Source organism: Equus przewalskii, chromosome 26, assembly GCF_037783145.1.
Source record: "Equus przewalskii isolate Varuska chromosome 26, EquPr2, whole genome shotgun sequence".
Classification (NCBI taxonomy): Eukaryota; Metazoa; Chordata; class Mammalia; order Perissodactyla; family Equidae; genus Equus; species Equus przewalskii.
In genome coordinates, this window is record NC_091856.1 from 39,115,144 (window position 1) to 39,140,070 (window position 24,927).

The 24,927-nt window shown below is 41.1% G+C and overlaps 1 protein-coding gene across 23 annotated transcripts in view; it reads left to right on the top strand.

The window, feature by feature from the left end:
• The window catches only part of EHMT1 (euchromatic histone lysine methyltransferase 1), a 198,759-nt gene that overhangs the window by 26,834 nt on the left and 146,998 nt on the right, over positions 1-24,927 (top strand). The window contains exon 1 of one of the 23 annotated variants that reach the window (XM_070594816.1): positions 14,835-16,067. The exons of 20 other annotated variants lie outside the window; for them this stretch is intronic. In XM_070594816.1, the coding sequence (XP_070450917.1) occupies positions 15,993-16,067 (75 nt within the window). In that variant the 5' untranslated portion in view covers positions 14,835-15,992. Of the gene's footprint in view, positions 1-14,834; positions 16,068-19,437; positions 19,625-24,927 lie in introns of those variants that run through there. 2 more of the 23 variants (XM_070594832.1, XM_070594826.1) reach the window with 2 other exon arrangements.

The window sequence follows — 24,927 nt, forward strand, 5'->3', positions numbered from 1 at the left end:
GTTGAGCACCTGGGTCACTTCCACGTCTTGGCTATTGTGAATAATGCTGCAATGAACATAGTGGTGTGTAAGTCTCTTTGAATTGTTGGTTTCAAGTTGTTTCAATAAATACCCAGTAGTGGGATAGCTGGGTCTTATGGTAGTTCTGTTTTTAATCTTTTGAGACATTTCCGTACTGTTTTTTCCATAGTGACAGTACCAGTTTGCATTCCCACCAGCAGTGTATAAGGGTTCCCATTTGTTTCTTTTTTTTTTTTTTTTCCAAGAAGAAGATTAGCCCTGAGCTAACATCTGCTGCCAAGCCTCCTCTTTTTGCTGAGGAAGACTGGCCCTGAGCTATGATCCGTGCCATCTTCCTCTACTTTATATGTAGGATGACTACCACAGCATGGCTTGACAAGCGATGTGTAGGTCTGCACCTGGGATCCGAACTGGTAAACCTGGGGCTGCTGAAGCAGAACATGCAAACTTTACTGTGCCACTGTGCTGGCCGTTAGGGTTCCCGTTTCTCCACGTATTCTCCAACATTTGGTATTTTTTGTCTTGGTGATTATAGCCCTTCTAACCAGCGATATCTTAGTATAGTTTTGATTTGCATTTCTCTGATGATTGGTGATGTTGAACATCTTTTCATGTGCCTGTTGGCCGTCTGTCTGTCTTCTTTGGAAAAATGTCTGTTCATATCCTCTGTCCAGTTTTTAATTGGGTTGTTTGGTTTTTGTCTTTCAGTTGTGTGAATTATTTATATATTTTGGAGATCAACCCCTTGTCAGATATGTGATTTGCAAATATTTTTTCCCAGTTGGTAGGTTTTTTCATTTTCTTCCTGGTTTCCTTTGCCGTGCAGAAGCTCTTTAGTCTGATGAAGTCCCACTTGTTTATTTTTCTTTTCTTTTCCTTGTCTGAGTAGACATGGTATTTGAAAAGATCCTTCTAAGACCGATGTCAGAGAACATACTGCCTGTATTTTCTTCTAGGAGTTTTATGGTTTCAGGTCTTACCTTCAAGTCTTTGATTCATTTTGAGTTAGTTTTTCTGTATGGCCTAAGGTAATGGTGTACTTTCATTCTTTTGTGTGTGACTGTCCAGTTTTCACAACACTGTTCAAGAGACTTTCCTTTGGCCATTTTATGTTCTTAGCTCCTTTATTGAAGATTAGCTGTCTGTAGATGTGTGGTTTTATTTCTGGGCTTTCAATTCTGTTCCATTGATCTGTGTGCCTGTTTTTGTACCAGTACCATGGTGTTTTGGTTACTATAACTTTGTCGTGTATTTTGAAGTCAGGGATTGTGATGCCTCCAGTTTTGTTCTTTTTTCTCAGGAGTGCTTTAGCTATTTGGGGTCTTTTGTTGCCCCATAGGAATTTTAGGATTCCGTGAAGAATGTTATTGGGATTCTGATTGGAATTGCATTGAATCTGTAGATTGCTTTAGGTAGTATGGACATTTTAACTATGTTTATTCTTCCAGTCCATGTGCATGGAGTATCCTTCCATTTCTTTATGCCATCATCAGTTTCTTTCAATAATGTCTTATAGTTTTCAATGTATGGGTCTTTTACCTCCTTGGTTAAATTTATCCCTAGATATTGTATTCTTTTTGCCGTGATTGTAAATGGGTTTGCATTCTTGAGTTCTCTTTGTGTTAGTTCATTATTACAGTATAGAAATGCAACTGCTTTTTGTGAGTTGATTTTGGACACTGCAGCTTTGCTGTAGTTGTTGATTATTTCTAATAGTTTTCTGATGGATTCTTTAGGGTTTTCAATATATAAAATCATGTCATCAGCAAACAGCAACAGTTTCACTTCTTCATTGCCTATTTGGATTCGTATACTTATTTTTTTGCCTAGTTCCTCTGACCAAAACCTCCAGTACTATGTTGAATAAGAGTGGCAAGAGTGGGCATCCTTGTCTTGTTCCTGTTCTCAGAGGGATGGCGTTCACTTTTTCCCTGTTGACTCTGATGTTGGCTGTCAGTTTCTCATATAGGTCTTTTATTATGTTGAGGTACTTTCCTTCTATACCCATTTTGTTGAGAGTTTTTATCATAAATGGATGTTGGAACATGTCGGGTTCTTTCTCTGCATCTATTGAGATGATCATGTGGTTATTATTCCTCATTTTGTTAATGTGGTGTATCACATTGATTGATTTGTTGATGCTGAACCATTCCTGTGTCCCTGGTATAAATCCCACTTGATCATGGTGTATGATCTTTTTAATGTATTGCTGATTTGGTTTGCCAATATTTTGAGGATTTTTGTGTCTATATTCATCAGCGATATTGGCCTGTAATTTTCCTGCTTTGTCTTGTCCCTGTCTGGCTTTGGGATCAGGGTGATGGTGGCCTCGTAGAATGTGTTAGGAAGTGTTCCGTCTTCCTTGACTTTTGGAATAGTTTGAGAAGGATAGGTATTAAATCTTCTTTGAATGTTTGGTAGAATTTTCCAGAGAAGCCTTTTGGTCCTGGACTTTTATTTTTTTGGGAGGTTTTTGCTTGCTGTTTCAAACTCTTTACTTGTGCTTGGTCTATTCAGATTCTCTCTTTCTCCTTGGTTCAGTGGTAGGAGGTTGTATGAGTCTAAGAATTTATCCATTTCTTCTAGGTTGTCCACTTTGTTGGCATGTAGTTTTTCATAGTGTTCTCTTATAATCCTTTGTATTTCAGTGATATCTCCTTATTCATTTCTAATTTTATTTATTTGGGCCTTCTCTGTCTTTTTTTAGTGAGTCTGGCTAAGGGTTCCTCTATCTTGTTTATCTTCTCAATGAAGCAGCTCTTTGTTTCATTGATCCTTTCTACTATTTCTGTTTGTTTCATTTCTGTCTGCTCTAATTTTTATGATTTCCCTCCTTCTACTGACTTCATGCTTTGTTTATTCTTTTTCTGATTCTGTTAGGTGTAGTTTAACATTGCTTATTTGAGATTTTTCTTGTTTGTTAAGGTGGGCCTGTACTGCTATGAATTTCCCTTCTTAGGACCACTTTTACTGCATGCCACAGGAGTTGGTATGGTGTATATTCATTTTCATTTGTCTCCAGATTTTTTTTTTTTTAAGATTTTATTTTTCCTTCTTCTCCCCAAAGCTCCCCAGTACATAGCTGTATATATTTTAGTTGTGGGTCCTTCTAGTTGTGGTATGTGGGACGCTGCCTCAGCCTGGCCTGATGAGCGGTGCTAGGTCTGCGCCCGGGATTCGCACTGGTGAAACCCCGGACCGCCAAAGCAGAGTGTGTGAACTGAACCACTTGGCCATGGGGCCAGCCCCTACAGACTGCTTTTTTTTTTTTTTTAAAGATTTTATTTTTTTCCTTTTTCTCCCCAAAGCCCCCCGGTACATAGTTGTATATTCTTCGTTGTGGGTCCTTCTAGTTGTGGCATGTTGGACACTGCCTCAGGTGGTTTGATGAGCAGTGCCATGTCCACGCCCAGGATTCGAACCAACGAAACACTGGGCTGCCTGAAGCGGAGTGCACGAACTTAACCACTCGGCCACCGGGCCAGCCCCCCGGATTGCTTTTTTTTAAGATTGGCAACTGAGCTAACATCTGTTGTCAGTCTTCTTTTTTTTCTTCTTCTCCTTCTCCCCAAAGCACCCCAGCACATAGTTGTAGGTCCTTCTGGCTCTGCTTTATGGGATGCGGCCTTAGCATGTCTTGATGGGCGGTGCTAGGTCCGTGCCGAGGATCTGAACCAGTGAAACCCTAGGCCACCAAAGCAGAGTGTGCAAACTTAACCACTCAGCCATGAGGCTGCCCCATGTCTCCAGATATTGTTTGATTTCTGCTTTAATTTCTTTTTTTTTGAGAAGACTAGCCCCGAGCTAACATCTGCCAATCTTCCTCTTTTTTTTTTCTTGCTGAGGAAGACTGGCCCTGAGCTAACATCTGTGCCCATCTTCCTCTACTTTATATGTGGGATGCCTACCACAGTGTGGCTTGCCAAGCAGTGCCATGTCTGCACCTGGGCTACAAACCGGTGAACTCTGGGCTGCTGAAGTGGAACGTGCGCACTTAACTGCTGAGCCACTGGGCCGGCCCCAACTGCTTTAATTTCTTTTATGATCCACTGGTTGTTCAGTAGCATGTTGTTTAGTCTCCACATATTTGTCACTTTCCCAGATTTATTCTTTTTTTTTTTTTTTTTAAAGATTTTATTTTTTCCTTTTTTTCCCCAAAGCCCCCCGGTACATAGTTGTATATTTTAGTTGTGGATCCTTCTAGTTGTGGCATGTGGGACGCTGCCTCAGCGTGGTTTGATGAGCAGTGCCATGTCCGCGCCCAGGATTCGAACCAACGAAACACTGGCCGCCTGCAGCGGAGCACGCGAACTTAACCACTCGGCCACGGGGCCAGCCCCAACCCCAGATTTATTCTTATAGTTGATTTCTACTTGCATAGCATCGTGGTCAGAAAAGGTACTTGATATGATTTCACTCTTCTCAAGTTTATTGTGGCTTGCCTCGTGTCCCAACATATGGTGTAAACTTGAAAATGTTCCATGTGCACTTGAGAAGAATGTGTATTCTGCTTTTTTGGATGGCAGTGTTCTAAATCTATATCTCTTAAGTCCATCTGGTCTAGTTTTTCATTTGAGTCCACTATCTCCTTGTTGACTTTTGTCTGGATGATCTATCCATCAATGTAACTGAAGTGTCAAGGTCCTCTACTATTGTTGTGGTGTTTGTTGTCAATATCTCCTTTGAGGTTTGATCACAGTTGCTGTATGTACTTCGGTGCTTCTGTGTTGGGTGCATATATATTTGTAAGTGTTATGTCTTCCTGGTGGAATGTCCCTTTTATGATTACGTACTGCCCCGCTTTGTCTCTCATTGCCCGTTTTCTCTTGACGTCTACTTTGTCTGATGGCAGCACCTGCTTTCTTTTGTTTGCCATTAGCTTGGAGTATCGTCTTCCATGCCTTCACTCTGAGCCTGTGTTTATCTTTAGAGCTGAGGTGTGTTTCCTGGAGGGAGCATGTTGTTGGATCTTGTTTTTTAGTCCATCCCTCCACTCTGTGTCTTTTGATTGGAGAATTCAATCCATTGATATTTAGTGTGATTATTGATATATGAGAGCTTAATGCTGCCACTTTATTGCTTGTTTTCTGGTTAGTCTGTATTTCCCTTTTTTCTTGTCCCAAGTATTCTGTATTCCCAAGTATTCCCAAGTATATACCAATTCAGTTTAGTAGTTCTCCATGATGGTTTTCTTAATTTTCTCTTTATTTATCATTTGCGTCTCTTTTCTGATTATTTGTTTAGTAATTACCATGAGGTTTGTAAAAAAAAAAATCTCGTAGATGAGATAGTCCATTTTCTGATATCCTCTTATTTCCTTGGATTAAGCTGATTCCATGCCTTCCCTCTTCCCCTCTTAAGTTGTTATTGTCACGACTTATTCCATCTTGTGTTGTGAGTTTGTGGTTACGATGATGAGATTATGTTTACTTCTGGTGTTTTCCTTCCCTTTATCTGTAATGTTATAATTGTTTGCTAGTCTGTTCTGATAGCTGCAATTTTCTGATTTTGTCTACCTCTTTATCTCCTTGCTCAAGGCTTTGTAAGCCCTTTCTTTTTTTTCAGGTCTGAGGGCCTTCCTGAGTACTTCTTGCGGCGGGGGCGGGGGGGGGGGGTGGGTCTTGTGGCTATGAACTCCCTTAGCTTTTGTTTATACTGGGAAAGTTTTTATTTCTCCATCATATCTGAAGGATATTTTCTCTGGATAGAGTATTCTTGGCTGAAAGTTTTTGTTCTTCATAGATTTGACTATGTCGTTCCACTCTCTCCTAGCCTGTAAAGTTTCTGCTGAGAAACCTGCTGAAACCCTGACAGGGGTTCCTTTGTAGGTTACTGTCTTCTGCCTTGCTGCCCTTAATGTTTTTTCTTTGTCATTGACTTTTGCCAGCTTTGCTACTGTATGCCTTGGAGTTGGTCTTTTTACGTTGATGTAATTAGGAGATCTTTTGGCTTCTTCTTCGTGCATTTCCAACTCCTTCCCCAGGTTTGGGAAGTTCTCAGCTATTATTTCTTTGAACAAGCTTTCTGCTCCATTCTCCTTCTCTTCTTCCTCTGGAATGCTTAGAATCCTTATGTTGCATTTCCTAATTGAGTCAGATATTTCCCAGAGAGCTTTTTTGTTTCTTTTCAGTCTTAGCATTTCTATCTATCTGTCCTCCAGACTGCTGATTCTCTTGTCCATAACACCAGTCTGTTATTCAGAGAGTCCAGATGTTTTTTTAGCACATATATTGTGTTTTTCATCTCCAACATTTCTGCTTGGTTTTGCTTTATAGTTTCCATCTCTTTTGTGAAGAAGTTCCTGATTTCGTTGAACTCTCTTATCTGTATTTTCTTGTAACTCGTTGAGTTTTTTTATGATAGCTATTTTGAATTCTCTGTCGTTTAGATTATAAATTTCTGTGCCTTCAGTATTGATTTCTGGGTGCTTGTCATTTTCCTTCTGTTCTGGAGTGTTAGTATATTTCTTCATACTGTTTGATGGTGTGGATTTGTGCCTCCGCATAGTGATAGCATTTGATTGTAGCTTCTGCCTGCCGACAGTGGGTAGGGGTCAAGAGCTGTGTACTCTGAGCCTACCGTGACATCTGGCTCACTGGCTTATGGCTGTTGCTTTTCTGACATATTTGTGGGCACTCTGGACAACTGGCCGAGCCGGAGCGCCAGGCAGTGGGAGGGGTTTGTTGTCTTTGGACTGCGTGATCCTGGTGTCGTTCTCTCTCTGCCTTCTTTGTCTGCTCTCCTGGGGTGCTGGCTTGATGAAGAGCACCCCACAATAGCTTTGCTGTCTCCGTGTGGGGCTTTCCCGTGGCTTGAGAGGGAGCTTGAAGAGCGAATGTGTTCCTGCAGAGGGCCGCCCCACCACCCTCCTCTCAGAGCCGCGCACAGTACCGCCCCCTGTTTTGCTGACGTTGGGGGAGGGAGAGGAGATCCCCTTACCTCCTTCCACTTCGTCTGGGGAGTCCAGCACCTCCTCCTTCAGACATGGCTGTGTGCGTCTCTCAGACGACTTTTGTGTTGTGTGACTGTCCTCTGTTGGTTTATGAATGTCCTTTCTAATGTATGTTAGCGGGGAGAGTCTGAGGGAAGCGCTCACTCTGCCATGATGCTGAGTGCATCTTATAAATTTTGATATGTTGTGTTTTCATATTTTTTTCAGTTCAAAATACTTTCTATTTGCTCTTCTGATTTTTTTGACCCTTAGCTTATTTAGAAGTATGTTGTTTAATTTGTAAGTGTTTCGGTATTTCCTAGATTTCCCTGTGTTGTTGATTTTTAAAATAATGCCATTATGGTCCCAGGACCTGATCTGTTTAATTTCCGTTCGTTAAATGTTTTTCCATGACTCAGACTATGTTCTGTCTGGGAGAGTGTTGCAGGAGCCCCTGCACAGAACCACGTGTACCGTGCTGCTGTTGGGTGGTCTGTTTCCTCTGGGTCCGATAGAGTTGCCCTGTGGTACTGAGTCTTCATTAACCTTACTCATTTTCTTTGTAGTGGTTTTTTTCAACTATTGTCAAGTTTTTCTTTCCCTTTCAGTTTTGCCATTTTTTGCTTCATGTATTTTGAGGCTCTGTTGTTAGTTGTGCATATTCATAGTTGTTATGTCTGCCTGTTATTTTGACCCTTTTATCATTGTGAAATATCCCTTTTTTGTCTTTAGTCATGTTTCATGTTTTAAAGTCTGTTTTGTCTGATATCAGTATAGCCATTTCTCTTATGGTTTCCCTTTGCATTGTATATCTTTTTCTGGCTGTTAATCTCTCTGTGTCTTTTAGTCTAAGGTGTGTCTCTTGTACACAACATGCATTTTGATCATATTCTTTTATTCATTTATTCAGTGTCTGCTTCTTAATTGGAACAGTTAATCCATTTAAATTTAACATAATTTCTGAAAGATAGGATTTACATTTTTAGTTTGGTGTTTGTTTTCCATGTCTTATGTCTTTTTGTTTCTCTCTTCCTGTTTTACTTTCTTCTTTTGTGTTAAGTAGATATTTTCTAAAGTACCTTTTAATTCCCTTGTTGTTTGATTATACTTTTTATTTGTTTCCCTGCGGATTACCATTTATATTTTAGTTTATAACAGTCTAGCTTGTATTAATGACAATTTTATTAAAATAGTGTGCAGGAACAGGCTCAGTGACACAACGGTTACTTTCGCACATTCCGTTTTGGTGTCCTGGGGTTCGCCAGTTCACATCTCAGGTGCAGACCTACAGACCACTTGTCAAGCCATGCTGTGCCAGGTGTCCCACATATAAAGTGGAGGAAGATGTTAACTCAGGGCCCGTCTACCTTGGCAAAAAAGAGGAAGATGGGTGGCAGATGTTAGCTCAGGGCTAATCTTCCTCAAAAAAAAAAAAAAATAGTGTGAAAAAAGTTGGCTTCTATGTACTTCCATTTCTTTTCTCCTTCTTGTGTTGTTATTGTCATACAAATTCTATCTTCGTGTGTTATATTCTTGTCTGCACATAGTGACGATTGTTGCTTTAGGTGGTCTTGTGAAAATCGTATAAGTGTAGAAAAGAGTTACAACTAAAAATATATTTACGTTGTTTTTTATATTTACCTGTGCAGTGCCTTTTATTTGGTGTTGTGTATCTCTTCACGTGGATTTGAGTTACTGTCTAGTGTCCTTTCATTTAGTCTAAAGGATTTCCTTAATATTTCTTGTAGGGTAGGTGTGCCAGTGACAAATTCTCTCTTTTGCTTATCTGGGAATGTTTTAATTTCTCCTTCATTTATGAAGATATTTTGATGTATATAGAATTCTTGGTTGACAGTCTTTTTCTTGTAACACTTTGTGTGCCATCCCAGTGCCTTCTGGCCCTCATGGTTTCTGGTGAGAAATTGGTTGTTAATCTTATTGAGGGTCTCTTGTACATGAAAAGTTGTTTCTCTTGCTGCATTAAAGATCCTCGGGGGCCGGCCTGGTGGCACAGCGGTTAAGTTTGCACATTCCACTTCTTGGTGGCCCGGGCTTCGCCGGTTCGGATCCCGGGTGCGGACATGTCACCGCTTGGCATGCCATGCTGTGGTAGGCGTCCCACATATAAAGGAGAAGAAGATGGGCATGGATGTGAGCTCAGGGCCAGGCTTCCTCAGCAAAAAGAGGAGGACTGGCAGTAGTTAGCTCAGGCCTAACCTTCCTCAAAAAAACCCACAGCATCCTCTGCCTTTAGCTTTTATCAGTTAGATTATGTGTCTAGGTAAAGATCTTTTTGAGTTTATGTTACTTGGAGTTTGTTGAGCTTCTCGGAATTTTCTGATTTTTGCTTTTCTGTGAGTTGTGAACTTTGTGATGAGTGCTTTGTTGTAATATTGATGTATATTGTCATCTTTTACCCTAGCTAAAGTGCTTTGCATGATAAACACAGTGCTTTGCTGTCTTAGTCATTAATGCAGTAATCCGTGGATTAAAGGCACCTCATTAAGTATTCAGAGTCCTCTGTTCTCTTCTCTTGTTTTTAAGTCACGGCTGTGCACTGGTTACAGCGACAGAAGGTCCAGTGCAGTGTGGTGATAAGGCGGCACTCGGTGCAGGTGTGTTTGCCTGGCTTTGTTTGTAGCACGAAAGCAGATCACAGATCATGCGTGGACAGGTGAACCTGGCTGTGTGCTGCTGGAGGTATGGCTACTGGACTCGAAATTCAGATGAATTTTACATGTATTTAAAAACATGGAATCATCCTTGGCTTTCTGGCTGTACAGAAACAGGTGGTGGGCCATGGTTTGCTGACCTCTGATGGAGATGTCAGAATACTTGTGTTTTAATTACTCATTTCTTTATATATAGATATTTTTATTATTGTCTCAATGACTAGACTGTAAAGTCTTTGAAGGTGGAGCTTTCGCTGTTATTAGTATCCCAACACCTTGACTATTACCTGGCACGTTAAGTGATCTACAGATGCCGTATAACTTAATGTACAAGGGGATGGAACCAGAATTGGCTTATGGATTTTCTCTTTTGGTTGTTGCCTAGGGTGAATCCTTTTGTAATTAACTGGCTTCCGAGTGTAGACAGGAACTATTTATTCATTCGTTTGTTCATTTTTGTAACAAACTTATAATGACTTCTGTGTGTCAGGTTCCAAACTGGGAGCCGGATGAGAAACATGTGGTGCCTGTCTTTATGGAGGTCCTTGTGTTCTAGTTTTGAGGACATGCAGTTACACAGTTTAATAAGTGTTATTAAGAGAAGTAAACAAAGTGTTACAGAAGCAGCAAAGAGGAGATGCTTAACCACTTGGGGTGGTTAAAGGAAGGCTTCCTGAGTGTTCATTCCTGCTGCAGACTGAGACCCCAGGGGTCTTTGCTCAGGATTCCAAATGGAATCTTGGAGAAAGGTTGGCTTCTGCACATGTGCAGACTGGAGTGGAGAGGTGGCTGCCGTCTCCAGCAGGCTGGCCACAGCCCCTGTGGTTTTTGAACACTTCAAATATGGCCACACCAAACTGAGATGTGCTTGAAGTCTGAAAATTTCAGAAACTTACTGAGATATTTGGTATTTTTTTTTTGGTACTAATTATTTTATATTGCTTACATGTTGAAATGATAATATTTTGGACATGTATCGGGTTAAATAAAATTTATTAAAATTAATTACTCCTATTTCTCCTTTTATAATGTGGCTGCTGGAAAATTTAAAATTACACTTGTGGCTCATACTGTGTATTCTATTGGACAGTGCTGCCCTTGCCTGAAGAGCATGTCTATTTTGTGTTAACTTTGGGCCATCTAGGATGAGAATCCTGTAATTTAGCAGAGAAGATGAGAGATTAATTATCCTTAAAAGAGGCTAAGGAGGAAGAGGACTGAATGAAAGGCTGGAGGAATGCTCCCACTTTGTGGATGAGAGAAGTGAGGGCGTAGAAAGACTAGTCAGCCGCTGGAAAGCAGGCTCGTAGGGCTGCCCAGACTTGGATCTTGAGTGTAGATGTACATGTGTGGGTCAGAGCCGCCAGAAACCAGAGCAGTTGTGGGCTCATGTTGCAGTTCTCTTGTCTTTGTGTCGGCAGTCCTGCAAGGTGTGTGTGGGAAGGAGCTCTGGCTTAGCTGGAGGTCTGAGTCTTGGTCCAGCTTTGCCACTGACCTCTTGAGCATAGAGATGGCTGGAGCGTCAGATGTCTTAGCTGCTTTTCTACTTGAACATTCTCTCAGCCTGGCTTTGAAAACGTGGGGTGTTTTTGTTCGCATGCTTCCTTACTTTTCTGTAAATTGAATCCCAGTTACTGAGACCTCCTTCTACCTTTGCTGTGTCCAGGACTTGCGAAGCCTGCCCTTTCCCCTTGTCTTTGGTGTTGCCAAATCCACTGGGTAGTTTTTAGCCTCCTTACTAGACCTTTCGACAGCATTTGACATAGTAATTCAGGAAAAAAGGAGTGATTTCCTACCTCATTGGGCCTTTCTTCTCTGTTGTTTGCAGAACCCTCCTCTTGAGCCTGACTTGTAGATACTGAAGCGCCCCAGGGCCCTGTCTTGCTCCCCCTGTTCTGTGAGTCCTTATTCTCTGTGACCTTAGCCAGTGCTGTGTTGACCTCAGCCTCACCTTTGCCTGGCCTCCAGGTTTAGGGATGGATTGACTGCTTGGAGGGCTGTTGGCCACCTTCAAGCCAGTGTGAAACCTGTGCTCTCACTTGACCTCTGAGCCTGCTTCCTGTGGCCACTCGTCCTGCAGTGGCAGCACCGTCTGTAGAATGTGTTCCTCAGGAGATGTTCTTGGCTCTACCTTTAGAGTACGTCCTCCACCAGGGTTGTCGCTGGGGACGAAGCCTGCCTCTTCTCCCTGCTTCACCATGGCCCCTGTGCTCTGCCAGGAGCCTGGGCGTCTGTGAAGTGTTTCCGTGCTGTGTGCAGACTCCCTGTAGCTTCCCAGCTCTTCACCATGGCCAACAGGCCTTGGGTGGCATCTGGCCCTGGGCTCACTACCGTCTTTTCCTGCTACTTCCCTGGTCTTGCTGCCCTCCAGGCTCGGTGGCCTCCTGGCTGTTTTCAGATGAACCGGCCTGCACTCTGCCTCTGCCTGGAGGGCTCTTTGCCCATGCCTCCAGGAGTGTATGTGGATGCACCCTCCTCTCCTGCTTTCTTTTCTTAGCAGCTCTCCCCCTTTGTATTTGCTGTGTGCTGGGAAACCAAGTCTCCATGCCTGGTAAAGTTGTGGGTTGACGAGACCATCTGGTGCTTGTGAAGACCTGAGGGCTGTCCCGTGGGATTTTGTTCTTGGACTTTGCAGTGACCATTTTGGCCCTATGAGTCTTTTATTAGATTCCTTGACTTGTTTTGCTTGTTGGTTAGAGACTGTGTCCTGAAGGCTGTTTGCAGAAATGGGACTAATTGAGAAATTTCCGTGCTGACAGTTCTGTTGTAGTAGTTTCTATAAGAGGACTTAATCTGGTTTGTTTGTTGTTAGCTTTTCAGCCTTTATCACCTGACCTGCTGAATCTGTTGATTAAAAACGAAGGTAATCTTTTTTCACAGTGAAGTATTTCATTATTTACTTTAGCTTTTTTAACAAGAAAGTAACTTAAAGTTCTGAATGTAAACTTGGATGATGAAAAGCTGAAAATTAAATTGTACGTCATAGTAGTAACTCTAAAGATTTTTTACCAACTTATTTTGAAAAATTTCAAACCTTTGCAAAATGTCAAAGAATATTCAGTGAGCATTCATGTACCCTTCACCTAGATTCATCAGTTACTTTATTCATGCTTCTCTCTCTCTGTGATGTGTTGTTAGGATATTAATGAACCATTAGAGAGTAAGTTGGAGATGTCATGACCGTTCACTCTTAAGTTTTTCAGTGTCTGTCTCCTAAGAACAAGGAAATTCTCACATAACCAGCACAGTAACTAAATCTAGGAAATTTAATATTGATACAGTACTGTTAACAATCTATACAATAGAGTATATTGTTCAAGTTCAGATTTCCCTGTGTCCTTTATTGACTTAAAAATAAGTCACAAGTAACATGTAGCATTTGATTGACCTGTTCCTTTCATCCTCTGTAGTCTAGAACAGGGCCCCAGCCCCTCTGCCCATTAAATCTTTCACGACACAGACATTTTTGAAGAGTCTAGGCCATTTGCTCTGTAAAGTGACCTGCAATCTGGATCTCTCTGCTTTGTTTCTTCATGATTAGAGTCAGCTTAAGCAATTTTGACAAGGATACTATGCAGGTCGTCTTGTGGGCTTTTTCATTACATCAGGAGTCACTTGTCAGTTTGTCCCAATATTTTTGAGCCACAGTTGGGTCAGCTGGTTAAGATGGTGTCTGCTAGATCTTTCCATTGTGCAGGTGCCTTTCCCACTTTATAATCAATAAACTAATTCTATCATTCCTTCTCATTTATTAGCTGACTCTCTTCTTCTTCTTTTTTTTTTTTTTTGAGGAAGATTAGCCCTGAGCTAACTACTGCCAGTCCTTCTCTTTTTTGCTGAGGAAGCCTGGCCCTGAGCTAACACCCGTGCCCATCTTCCTCTCCTTTATATGTGGGACGCCTACCACAGCGTGGCGTGCCAAGCAGTGCCATGTCCACACCCGGGATCCGAACCAGTGAACCCTGGACCACTGAGAAGCGGAACGTGCGAACTTAACCACTGCACCATTGGGCCGGCCCCTGACACTCTTCTTTAAAGAACTTTCTTTTGCCCTTTTTCCCCTTCACTTTTTTGGTATTACTATAGAATGAATTATTATTTATTAAATGTGTTACGACCTGGTTTCACCATTTTTCTTTTTGATGCTCTAGTTATCCCAAATTTGGCTAATTGGAGTCCTTCAAGCAAAATTCTGTCTGTTTGACCTGTCCCCATTAGTCACTGAGTACCTTCTTGCTTTGTGGAATAACAAAATTTAAGAGACTATTTTGTACAGTTCTTGGCAAATAAATGTGAAAACCTAGATGAAATGGAGACTTTCCTAGGAACACATAGCTTGCTAAAATATACTTTTGTATATTTTATCTGTTAGTTATCTGTTGCTGTGTAATAAATTCCCTGAAATTTAACAACTTAACAAACAACAGACATTTATTACCTCATGGTTTCTGTGGTCAGAACCCCAGGCTGGGCCCTCTCGGTCAGAGTCTCTTAAAGAAGGCTCCAGTCAGGATGTCACTGTGGCTGCAGTTGACTCAAGATTCAGCTGGGGCCAGATCTTCTTCCAAGCTTGCAGTCTGTCTTACATATCCATCCTACCCATCTATCTTACTCCTCTCTTCTTCCTCCCTGCCTTTCTTTCTCTACCTGTCTCTCTCTCTCGGTGGGGAAACCCTGGAGGCATTTCCACCAATGTCTGTAACAAAGTTAGACTGCTTTTCATCTCCACTAATCTCTAACATTTTATTGGTGGAGTTAAGCAATTTAACAGACAAGAGAACTATTAAAGACAAAAGAATTAGAAAATAGGTAGTAAAACTATTTGCAAGTGAGATAAGATACCTGGAGAACCTGAGAGTCAGTGTTAAAATGCAGACAATGAAATCACTCAGTTAAGGAACTGGATGTAAAATTGTCTTATAAAAATCAATCGGCTTTGTATCTACAAAACAGTAACTGCGTTTACAACAACAACACAAAAGATAAAGAATACTCTGAAATGAGTTTAATAATGTGCAAAACCTATATGATGAATAGTGTAAAACACTCCTGAAACAAAAGACCTGAACCGTGGAAAGACACTGCTTGTTCTTGGACATCATAAAGATGTTAGTTCTCCCAAAGTAATATCAAAATTTACCTTTATCCTTGTAAAAATGCTGGCAAGGAATTATTCATATTCTATTCTTTTTCTCACATCTCACATTCAGTCAGTCCATCAGAAAATCCCGTTGGCTGTGGCCTCACAACATCTCATTTATCTCACCACTTGCATCTTGGCCAGGAAGTACTACTTTACTACTGAGGGAAGACTTCTCTCCTACGGGGCAACAGCCCAGCCAATCAGAAATGCTGCAGCACAGCCAATCAGAAATGCTGCAGCACCGCCAATCAGCAACTCTGCAGCCCAGCCAATCAGAAATGCTGCAGCACAGCCAATCAGCAACTCCGCAGCCCAGCCAATCAGAAATGCTGCAGCCCAGCCAATGAAGAGACTTCCTGCCCTGATGTGTTCCTCTCCCCTAATGGACTTTCCTTTAGAGCAGCCCCTCACTCTTCTCCTTTTCTCTATAAAGGCAGCTCTCTCCTGTGTTCTCCGGATTTGCCTGTGGTGTAAGTAGCAGGTACATCCTGAATTGGGATTCTTTTGGCTGTTCCTGAATGAGCTCACTTTGAGGCTTTTTGGATCAACAGCATCCATGTCAGTTCAGTATCCTGGTTATGATATTATACTATAGTTTTGCAAAATGTTACCATTGGGAAAAACTGGATATTGATAGATTGAATATCATCCTCCCAAATTCGTATTCATCTGGAACCCTGGAATGTGACCTTATTTGGACATGGGATCTCTGCTGGTGTAATTTATTGGGGATCTGGAGATGAAATCATCTTGGATTTAGGTTGGGTCCTCAATCCAGTCACTGGTGTCCATATAAGAAGAGGAGAGGACAGAGACACAGGAAAGAAGGACATGTGACAACAGAGGCAGAGATTGGAGCACTGCATCTGTAAGCCAAGGAGTGTCAAGGATTGCCACAGCCACCAGAAGCCAGAGGAGGCAAGGAGTGATTCTTTCCTAGAGCCTTCACAGGGAGCATGGCCCTGCCAGCACCTTGATTTTGGACTTCCCGCCTCCAGAACTGTGAAAAGATAAGACAAGCTTATTTTGTTGTAAGCCATCCAGTTTGTGGTGTTTTGTTACGGCAACCCTGGGAAACTAAGACACTGGGCAAAGTGTCCCAGGGCCTCTCTGTGTTATATCTTACTTTATGTGAATCCGCAGTTGTCTCAAGAAGAGCGAGCCGTTTGAAGAACTGCCAAAATGTCTTCCACAGTGACTGCACTGTTTTACATTCCCATCAACAATGGACGGGGGCTCCAATTTCGCTGTACCATCACCAGCACTTGTCATGGCACATCTTTTGATTATAGTCATCCCAGTGAGTGTGAAGTGCTATCTCATTGTGGTTTTGATTTGCATTTCCTTAATGGCTAATGATGTTGAACATTTTTTCTTGTGCTTGTAGGTCATTTTCATGTTGGAGAAATTTCTATTCCGATCCTTTTCCCATTTTAAAATGTTTTATTGAATTGTGTGTGTTTCTTATATATTATAGATGCAGGTTCCTTATCAGATATATGACTTGTAAATATTTTTTCCCTTTTTGTGGATTGTGTTTTCACTTTCTTGATAGTATTCTTTAAAGCACAAACATTTTTAATTTTTGTACAGTCCAGTTTATTTTTATTTTATTGCTTATGGTTTTGGTGTCATATAAGAAGCAATTGCCAAATCCTAGGTCATGAAGATTTATGCCTATGTCTTCTTCTGAGAGTATTTTTTTATCTCTTATATTTAGATCTTTGATCCATTTTAAGTAATTTTTGTATGTGGTGTCAGATAGGGGTCCAACTCGATCCTTTTGCATGTTGCTGTCCAGTTGTCCTAGCACCATTTGTTGAAAAGACTCTTGTTTCACTATTGAATGGTTTTGGTGTCTTTGTTGAAAATCAGTTGACCATAGATATATGAGTTTATTTTCCTGGACTCTGTTATGTTCCATTGATCAGATAACTGTCTTTATGCCAGTACCACGTTATCTTGATTACTGTAGCTTTGTAGTAAGTTTTGAAATGGGGAAGTGTGAGTTCTTCAACTTTGTTCTTTTTCAAGGTTATTTTGGTTATTCTGAGTCTCTTAAGTTTCCATCTGAATTTTAGAGTGAGCCTGGGAATTTCTACAAAGAAGTCATCTGAGATTCTGATAGAGATTGTGCTAGGTATTCTTTTAAATACAGTTGTTGGATGGACACTCACCAGGAGCTGTTTTTGTAGTTGGAAAGTGTAGGGAATGTGCACATGGGGCTGAGCCCACAGGGTGGTCAGAGTCTTGGCTGGGTGGCGGGATGCATCTGAATTGGATGGTGACGATGATGGTTCATACAAGCTGGTAGGGGGGAGGGCACAGAAGAAGGTGTCAGGGACCCTTGGTGTGAGGGAATGCAGCCTGAAGGAACTAGCGTTAATTTTTTGAGCACTGGGCTGGCCACCTTGGCACGGGAGGCTGGTCAAAAAGAGCAAAAACTATTGTTAGCCACGGACCCGGGAATCTTATTTATGGGGCTTTACCTAAAGAGAGGACACTGCTTTGCATGTATTAGGTGGTGTTGAATATTCAATATTGTTGAATAATGAATGGATGAGTTCATAGTAATTATCACTTATGAAGATGTTAATAGTGTTTTTTAAAGTCATGATGAATTGAAAAATCACAGATGATCAGTGATAGGAAAATGCTTAAATGCTTTATGGTATAGCAACTTGATGGAATATTATATTGCTGTTAATGTAATTGGGAAGGCTGTAGAGACACAATGGAATGTTTAAAGGAAAAGTTATTGATACAGCTCACAATCATGTAAAATTTATACGTATGAAGAGAAACTGGAAGGAAATGAAAATTTTTGAGTTAAGGTGGTTATACTTGTTTTGAAATTTCCCTTTAATATGTCCTCCCTGTGCTTATCTGTAGGGGCGTACTCAGACTGGACTTCACTTTTTGTGACTGCCGTAGCCCCAGGCTGGGCCCAGAGGATGGGCTGGAATCACACTGTTAGGCAGGGGGAGTAGGAAGGGGCCCTGCTGAGCCTCTGGTCACTGTTCCCACGTGGTCTGCACGTCCTCTGCCTCCAGAGTCTCAGTCAGCAGGTGCTTACAGGGTGCCTTCCTCATGCTGTTCCTGGGACATAGTGAGCCAAATGGACAGGAGCTTGTATCCCAGCAGACGATGCAGACAAGGAAGAGCAAACAGGAACGGGTGTGGGAAGGTGGGTGGCGTTGCAGTCTTGGAGAGCCAGCAGGGAGGCCTGCGTTGCTGCAGTGGTGTGAGGGTTCAGAGGTCAGAGGTCGGCCTCTCTGGGTGAGATGGAAAGTCCTGACTTATATTTGAATAGGGGCCATTGGCTGAAGGGAACAAGGGTGCAAGCAGATGCAATGAAAGGCTGCTGCATAGTTCAGGTGACAGAGATGTGGCTTGGTAAGGCAGTGAGAAAAAACGTCAGACTCGGAATCTGTTTTAAAGATGGAACATGCAAGATTTAAAAATAAATTGCATGTGCACATGGGAAGTGAGAGAAGTTGAGGACAATGTCTTGAGAAGTGATCAGATTATAGAAATATTTAGAAGTTAGAGCCAAAAGGTTCGCTAATGGATCAGGTGTGGTTTGTGACATGGTGTAGGATGTGTTAAGGTTAAGGTATCTAATAGTCATCGAAGTGGAGATGTTTAGGTGGAAGGAGATCTGAGCTGGAAATACAAATGTGGAAGTCTCCATATTCTATAGAGTAAATTAAACCAGGAGATGGCATGAGTCACCAAGGACGGCGTCTAGAGCAAGTTTCTCAGCTGTGCATTATGGTATCAACAGTGTGGCCCTGGCCATTCTTTGTTGTAGGGCTACCTGTGCAGTGTAGAATGTTTAGCAGCATCCCTGGTTTCTTCCCACTAGATGCCAGTCACTCTCCCCCACAACCTCGTCATGACATTGAAAAATATCTTGAGGGGGCAAATTGCTCCTGATTGAGAACCACCTGTCTAGAGAGAATGTAGCAGGAATCTGACCCCTTCATTCGGCTTGATGCAGGGTACACCCTCAGGCTTGGGACCGTTGCAGGATTCTGGTTACTCACTCTTGCCAATAAGATTCATTCTCTACCAGGAATCCAGAGGGATCCTTAAACACTAGAACAAACAAAAAACACTCTCAGGTTGCTCCCCTCCCTCCATTCACATCACTGGGCCTATCAGAAAGTGCAGACCACTGTTCTTCAAGGCCACTGGAATGGCCTCTCCCTGGATGCACAGCCCCCTCTCCCTGACCTGAGCTCTTCCTGTCCTTATGCTCACAGCCTTCTAGTTCAGAGATGCTTTCCCTGAGCATCGCATCTAAGGTGGCTGCCCCCTGCTTCTCTGTCCCTTCACCTTGCCTTATTTATCTAAACTTATCTTTTGTTTTTTCATGTTTTTGGGGGGTTTCAACGTCCTGTCCTCTTCCCTTTAGAATGTATGCACTTTGAAGGCAGGCTCTTTCTGTGTCTTGTCTGCCTGCTGCAGCCTCAATGCCTGTCCTCTAGTAGGGATTCACTCTCGAATAGGACTGACTCCATCTAGACTTTTCTGCATCTCTATATGCATATGCATATGTAGATGTGTATTATGATATTACAAATTTTACATATAAATGTTAGTATCCAGTACGTATATATATATATATTTTTTATAGATTTTATTTTTTTCCTTTTTCTCCCCAAAGCCCCCCGGTACATAGTTGTATATTCTTCGTTGTGGGTCCTTCTAGTTGTGGCATGTGGGACGCAGCCTCAGCGTGGTTTGATGAGCAGTGCCATGTCCACGCCCAGGATTCGAACCAACGAAACACTGGGCCACCTGCTGCGGAGCGCGCGAACTTAACCACTCGGCCACGGGGCCAGCCCCCCAGTATGTATATTTTTAACTGGCTTTTTTTCATTCTTCTCATTGTTTTCTAAAAATTGTTTTACTTTTCTAACATAGGGTTTTACCAAGCTCTAAATACAAACCCTTCTTAATGGTGCTTTTTAGCATTTACAAATTTTAATGTCCCAGTACTTTCTTGAAAATTGAGGCCTAACAAGTTTGTCATTGAATTGAAACAAAGTATATGATTTTTTTCACATAAAACAAACGTTTTAATTATAAATATTTGAATGAATGTTCAGAAAGTGACATGTGGGTTTTTAGAAATAAGATTGCATAAAAGGAATCTCAAAGTGATTCAAAAAATATAGATATTTAAGTGGCAGTTTTTATAAATATTAGTACAAAGAAAATGGCTCATAATTTCATCACCCAGGTAACATCTGTTGACACGTTTAAAAAATGTACACTGACGTGCACATATGCATCTGTTTGGAAGATTCAGTCGTCCTGAATCTTATGTTCCTCATACTCTTCTTTTTACACAGTTTCATTGTACATGCATTTCTAAAAAGTACATATTTTTATTTTAATAGTTTTTAACTTGATAAAGAGAGTATTATGCTATAAGTAATATATTCTGGAATTTCCTTTTTTACTTAATGTGATATGCTAAGATTCATTCATATTACAAGTTGCTGTAATTGATTTATTTTGTCTCCTTTCTAATCTTTCACTGTGTGAAAACACCCCAATGTTTCATCCACTGTCCTATTGAGGGACATTGCAGTTGTTTCCAGGATTCCCCCCTTTAAAAAATTGTGTATGCTGCTGGGAACGTTTCTGTCCTCTTCTCTTTCTTGAGTGTAAACCTAGGTCTGGCATTGCTGAGTCACTCGGTGTGTAAATGTTCAGCTTCAGGGAGATTGCAAAGCCTTTTCCAGATGGTGTGTTGATGGATACTCTCACCAGCAGTGTGTGGAGACCGTGTGTCCACGTCCTCCTTCCAGTGTCAATGCTGTTTTTGGTCATTTGAATGTGTGTAAAATGGCATCTCATTATCATCTTAATTGGTATTTCCTTTATCTCTAATAATGCTGAACATATCTCATGTCTTTATTGGCTGAATGTATTTCCTTTTTGTGAAATGTCTGTAGATGCCATTTGTCCATTTTTTGGTGCTTTGTGCTTTTCTTATTATTTTGCAGTTCTTTGTATATTCTTAATACTAATTCTTTGTTAGTGGGTGTATTGTAAATATATTTTCCTGTATTTCCTATATATCCTATATTTCCGCTTAATCGTTTTTGCATTTTAAGAAACCTACCTGTATCTCGCAGTCTAAAATATATTTACTTAGGTTTTGAAGTCGTAGCTTAAGTTTTGTTTTTGATGTTTAATTCCTTACTTCTTCTGGAGTTGGCTTTTTTCTTGTATTTAAATTTTTTTTTTAAATAAATGGTGTCAGTAGAGATTCAATGTCATCTTTTTTTCGTATGTTTATTCATTTTTTCCTAGATTTAGGCATTGAATAAGCCTTTCTTTCTCTACAAATCTGGCACCCACATCCCAGAGTTCACGTGTACGTGGAATCTCTTTCTTGATTTATGCCTTTCCTCCGCTTGTCTCTACTACGCTTCTTAAGTACATAGTTTCATCATGAATCCTGGAAACTGGTAGGACAAGCCTCTCCTCTAACCTCCTCTACTTCAGAAGCATTCTGGATAATTTTGACCATTTATTCTTCAATATAAACTTCAGAATCATCAAATTTCATGAAAAATGCTGTTGGGATGTTAATTGGAATTGCATTGAATCTGTAGATGATGAGAATTGACGTCTTCCCAGTATTATGCCTTCCTATTCACAAATATAGTCTCTCTCTCTCTGTTCATCTAGTTTTTTTTAAAAAAAACTCAATGGAATTGTATTTTTCCTGTAAAGGTCTTGCCATCTTTTGTGGGATTATTCCTAGAATACTGATGATTCTCTCTAATGCCGTTGTAAACGTTGTCTTCTCTTTCATTACCATGTCTGGTTGTTCACTGCTGGTATACAGCAAGGCATCTAGCTGAAGATTGCACCTTAGGTACAGTCACCTTGCTAAGCTCTCCTCTTATTCCTAGTAGTTTGTAGGTCATGTAATGTGCAAATAACAGTTTTATCTCTTCCTTTTTGATCCTCAGGCCACAAATTTGTTGTCTAATTGTGCTGGTTAGGACTTCTAGTACATTGTTGAATGGAAGTGATACTGGTGGACATCCTTGTTCTTGGTTTTATTTATTTTTGTTATTTTATTAACTTTCCAGTTTGAGATAATTTAAAACTTAGAAAATCTTGCAAAAGTAATACACAGAATTTCCGTCTGCCCTTTACCTAGATGCCCCAAGTATTAACAATTTACCACATATGTGCTTATCATTCTCTGTCTAGTTTGTATTTGCTTTTCACGATCATTCTTGATTTTGAAGGTAATGCTTCCAATATTTCCGCATTTAGGATTATGTTTATTAGTTTTTTAATACTCTCTATCAGAGTAACAAAAATCCTCTTCTATTCCCTAGTTTTCTGACTTTTAAAATCATGCTTGGATATTGAGTACCAAAAACTTTTTCTATGTCTTTAAAAAAATCTATCAATGTGGTGAATTACATTTATGAAATTTTCTTAAGTTAAATCGTAGCTGCATACCTGGGAACACCCAATAGTACCTCGTAGTTTTTCTATACTGTTGAATTCAAGTTGCTGATACTTTGTTTAGAAGTTTTCATCTATATTTATAATAGAAATTTCCACTCATTTAATTGTTTCCTTCCTTTTCCTTTGGATTTGTTTTGTTGTTTATTTGTACCTTCTGTAGATGGATCTGTTGTTAGCCCATTAATTTAGGGACTTTTTTCATGAACCTGCAGCCCACAGGTTCTGTTTTGAGAGTTACTTTGGTTGTGAAGAGGCAGAGAGATCGTGTGGCTGGTTAGGTATAGCTTATTGTCAAGATCCTAGTTTTGTTGTGGCTGGTGGGTTAATGGGTCCTTATTACATGATTAAAAGTAATTGAGGGGGCTGGCCAGGTGGTGTAGTGGTTAAGTTCACATACTCTGCTTTGGTGGTCTGGGGTTTGCAGGTTCGGATCCCGGGTGTGGACCTACATACCACTCATCAAGCCATGCTGTGACAGCATCCCACCTACAAAATAGAGGAAGATTGGCATAGATGTTAGCTCAGGCCCACTCTTCCTCAAGTGAAAATAAAAAGTAATTGACTAAGTGAAGAGAAGCATGGTCCAGTGGGGAGAGTGCATCAAGTACAGAGTGGGATTGGTCACAATTCTTAGTATACCTGAGATCGAAAAGAAGGAAGAAAGAGAAAGAAACAAAGTTAAATAGTAAGACAAGGTGCATGTTGCAGAGTAACTTTCTACCTCCCTTTCTGCTCTTAATCTTACTTAGAAAGGTCATGCTATTAATAATTTATTACAATTCCTTCCAAAAAGATTTTTATGCACATGCTAGCACTTCTGTGTTCTTATAGGGATCTTACGGACCCCCCATTCTGTACCTTACCTTTGGCTTGTCTCCATGGCTTTCCTACAGTAGCACAGCAGCTGTTTCTTACACTTCTCAAGAGCTTTTTAGTATTTCTTTGTAGGGATATAATAATTTCTGTAACTATTTGGTGGATACTTGGATTGTCTCATCGAGAAAGAAGGCTGAGTGAATGTCTTTGTTAGGTTTGATTTGGAGGACTTTTGTAAGGATATCTTAGAATAAAGTAAAAGTTAGAATTGCTCTGCCAAGGGGTATGTATCTTTTAAATTTTTATAGATATTGCCAAGTTGCCCCCAAAGAGGTTTCATTAGTTTTGTTACACCAGCAGCATATGTGAGAATTGTCTCTTTATCCATATTCTCATGTCAACAGGCTTTAAAATTTTTTGCCAATCTGATAGGTGGAAAATGGTATCTTTGTTGCTTTAAGTGCATTTTCTTAATACTGAGTGGTTATATTTATTTTTATTAGCATATGCATTCATTTCTCTTTAGTCTGCCTTTTCTTTCCTTTGTATGGTTGGGGAGAGGGAGCTGGGCAGGGGCAGGACTGTCTTACGTGCTCTGTGTGAGCTGCAGGTGGGTTTGTAAATGGCTGTGGATCTGTTGACACTGTGTTTTGACATGGGAGCTTCTAGTCTCGTCTGAGTTTGTGTATTCGTTGTTTGCTCTTGGCTGAGTGGAATTCGGGTATTTAAAGAGGAACAACTTGTCATTCATTTTTCTGACTTGTCGATGGTCTTTGACTTTACCTCCTCCCTGTGATGGTTCTAGGGTTCAGCCACAGCCCACTGGCCCAAGTCAACACCAGCACCCAACCAGAGAGACAGCAGGGCAGGGGGGTGGTTTACAGAGAGCATTTATAAAGAAAAGTTAGTATTGTTTACTTTCGTATAACCTTAAAAATAGGAAATAATAATTGGTTTTATTCTGCAGTTTACATGAAATCTGAATACTGTATTTTTAAGATGTTACTTCCTTTTAAAAAAAGAACTTCAAATATTTCTTGTTTTGTGTTAACTACAACTTGGACTTGATTGGAGGGCTGGCACAGCTGTAAAAGGGTCTCTTCCCTAAAGGGGAAGTTTTGGGAGTGAGGGGTGGGTGGAGATGTTTGGGAGGAGGCCAGCTGCCCTAGAATCTGCTCTGTGTACATGATCGGGGCGGGCGGCTTTTTCCTCGTGCTGGGCTCCGGGCCTGAGACCCACCCTGGGGCACGCCCGCAGTGGAGGACAGCACAGCGGGGAGGGTCTGCTGTGTGTGGTGTGCTGCAGGTTTGCTCCTCTGTGATTCCGGCATGTGGGCTCTTGGCTCTGGAGGCACCTCTCCAAGGTGAGTTCCTTCTGAGAGGGCTGGTGAAGTGACTCTTGTTCCTTTAGACTTGACCTTAGGTTCCTTGCCTAGGTTTTTATTTGTTAATATCTTGTAAGCAAAGCTGATACCTAGACACCCTCAGAGGAGTGATTTGTATATGTGTGTGTGGGATGAGCTGTATTGATGGTTTCTGTAGAAGGACCCTTCACCATTTTTAAGGTGAAGACAATACATGTACAAACGGTTTCCTTCTGAGAAAACTCAGGTTATTTAAAAATGTTTGTTAATCTGAGGGTTTCAGGTGCTCTGTGGGCCTGCAGCTCCAGAATGCTCTTTGCCTGGAGCTGCCTCCATTTCACGAAATGGTTGCGCTGCCGGAAAAGGCCACTGAGCATGCCCAAGGACAGCCCTGTGCAGCCAGAGTAAAGCTACTGTAATTTCTCTGCAGTGGCTGCAGCCAACAACTGCACTAAGCAGGAGGGGA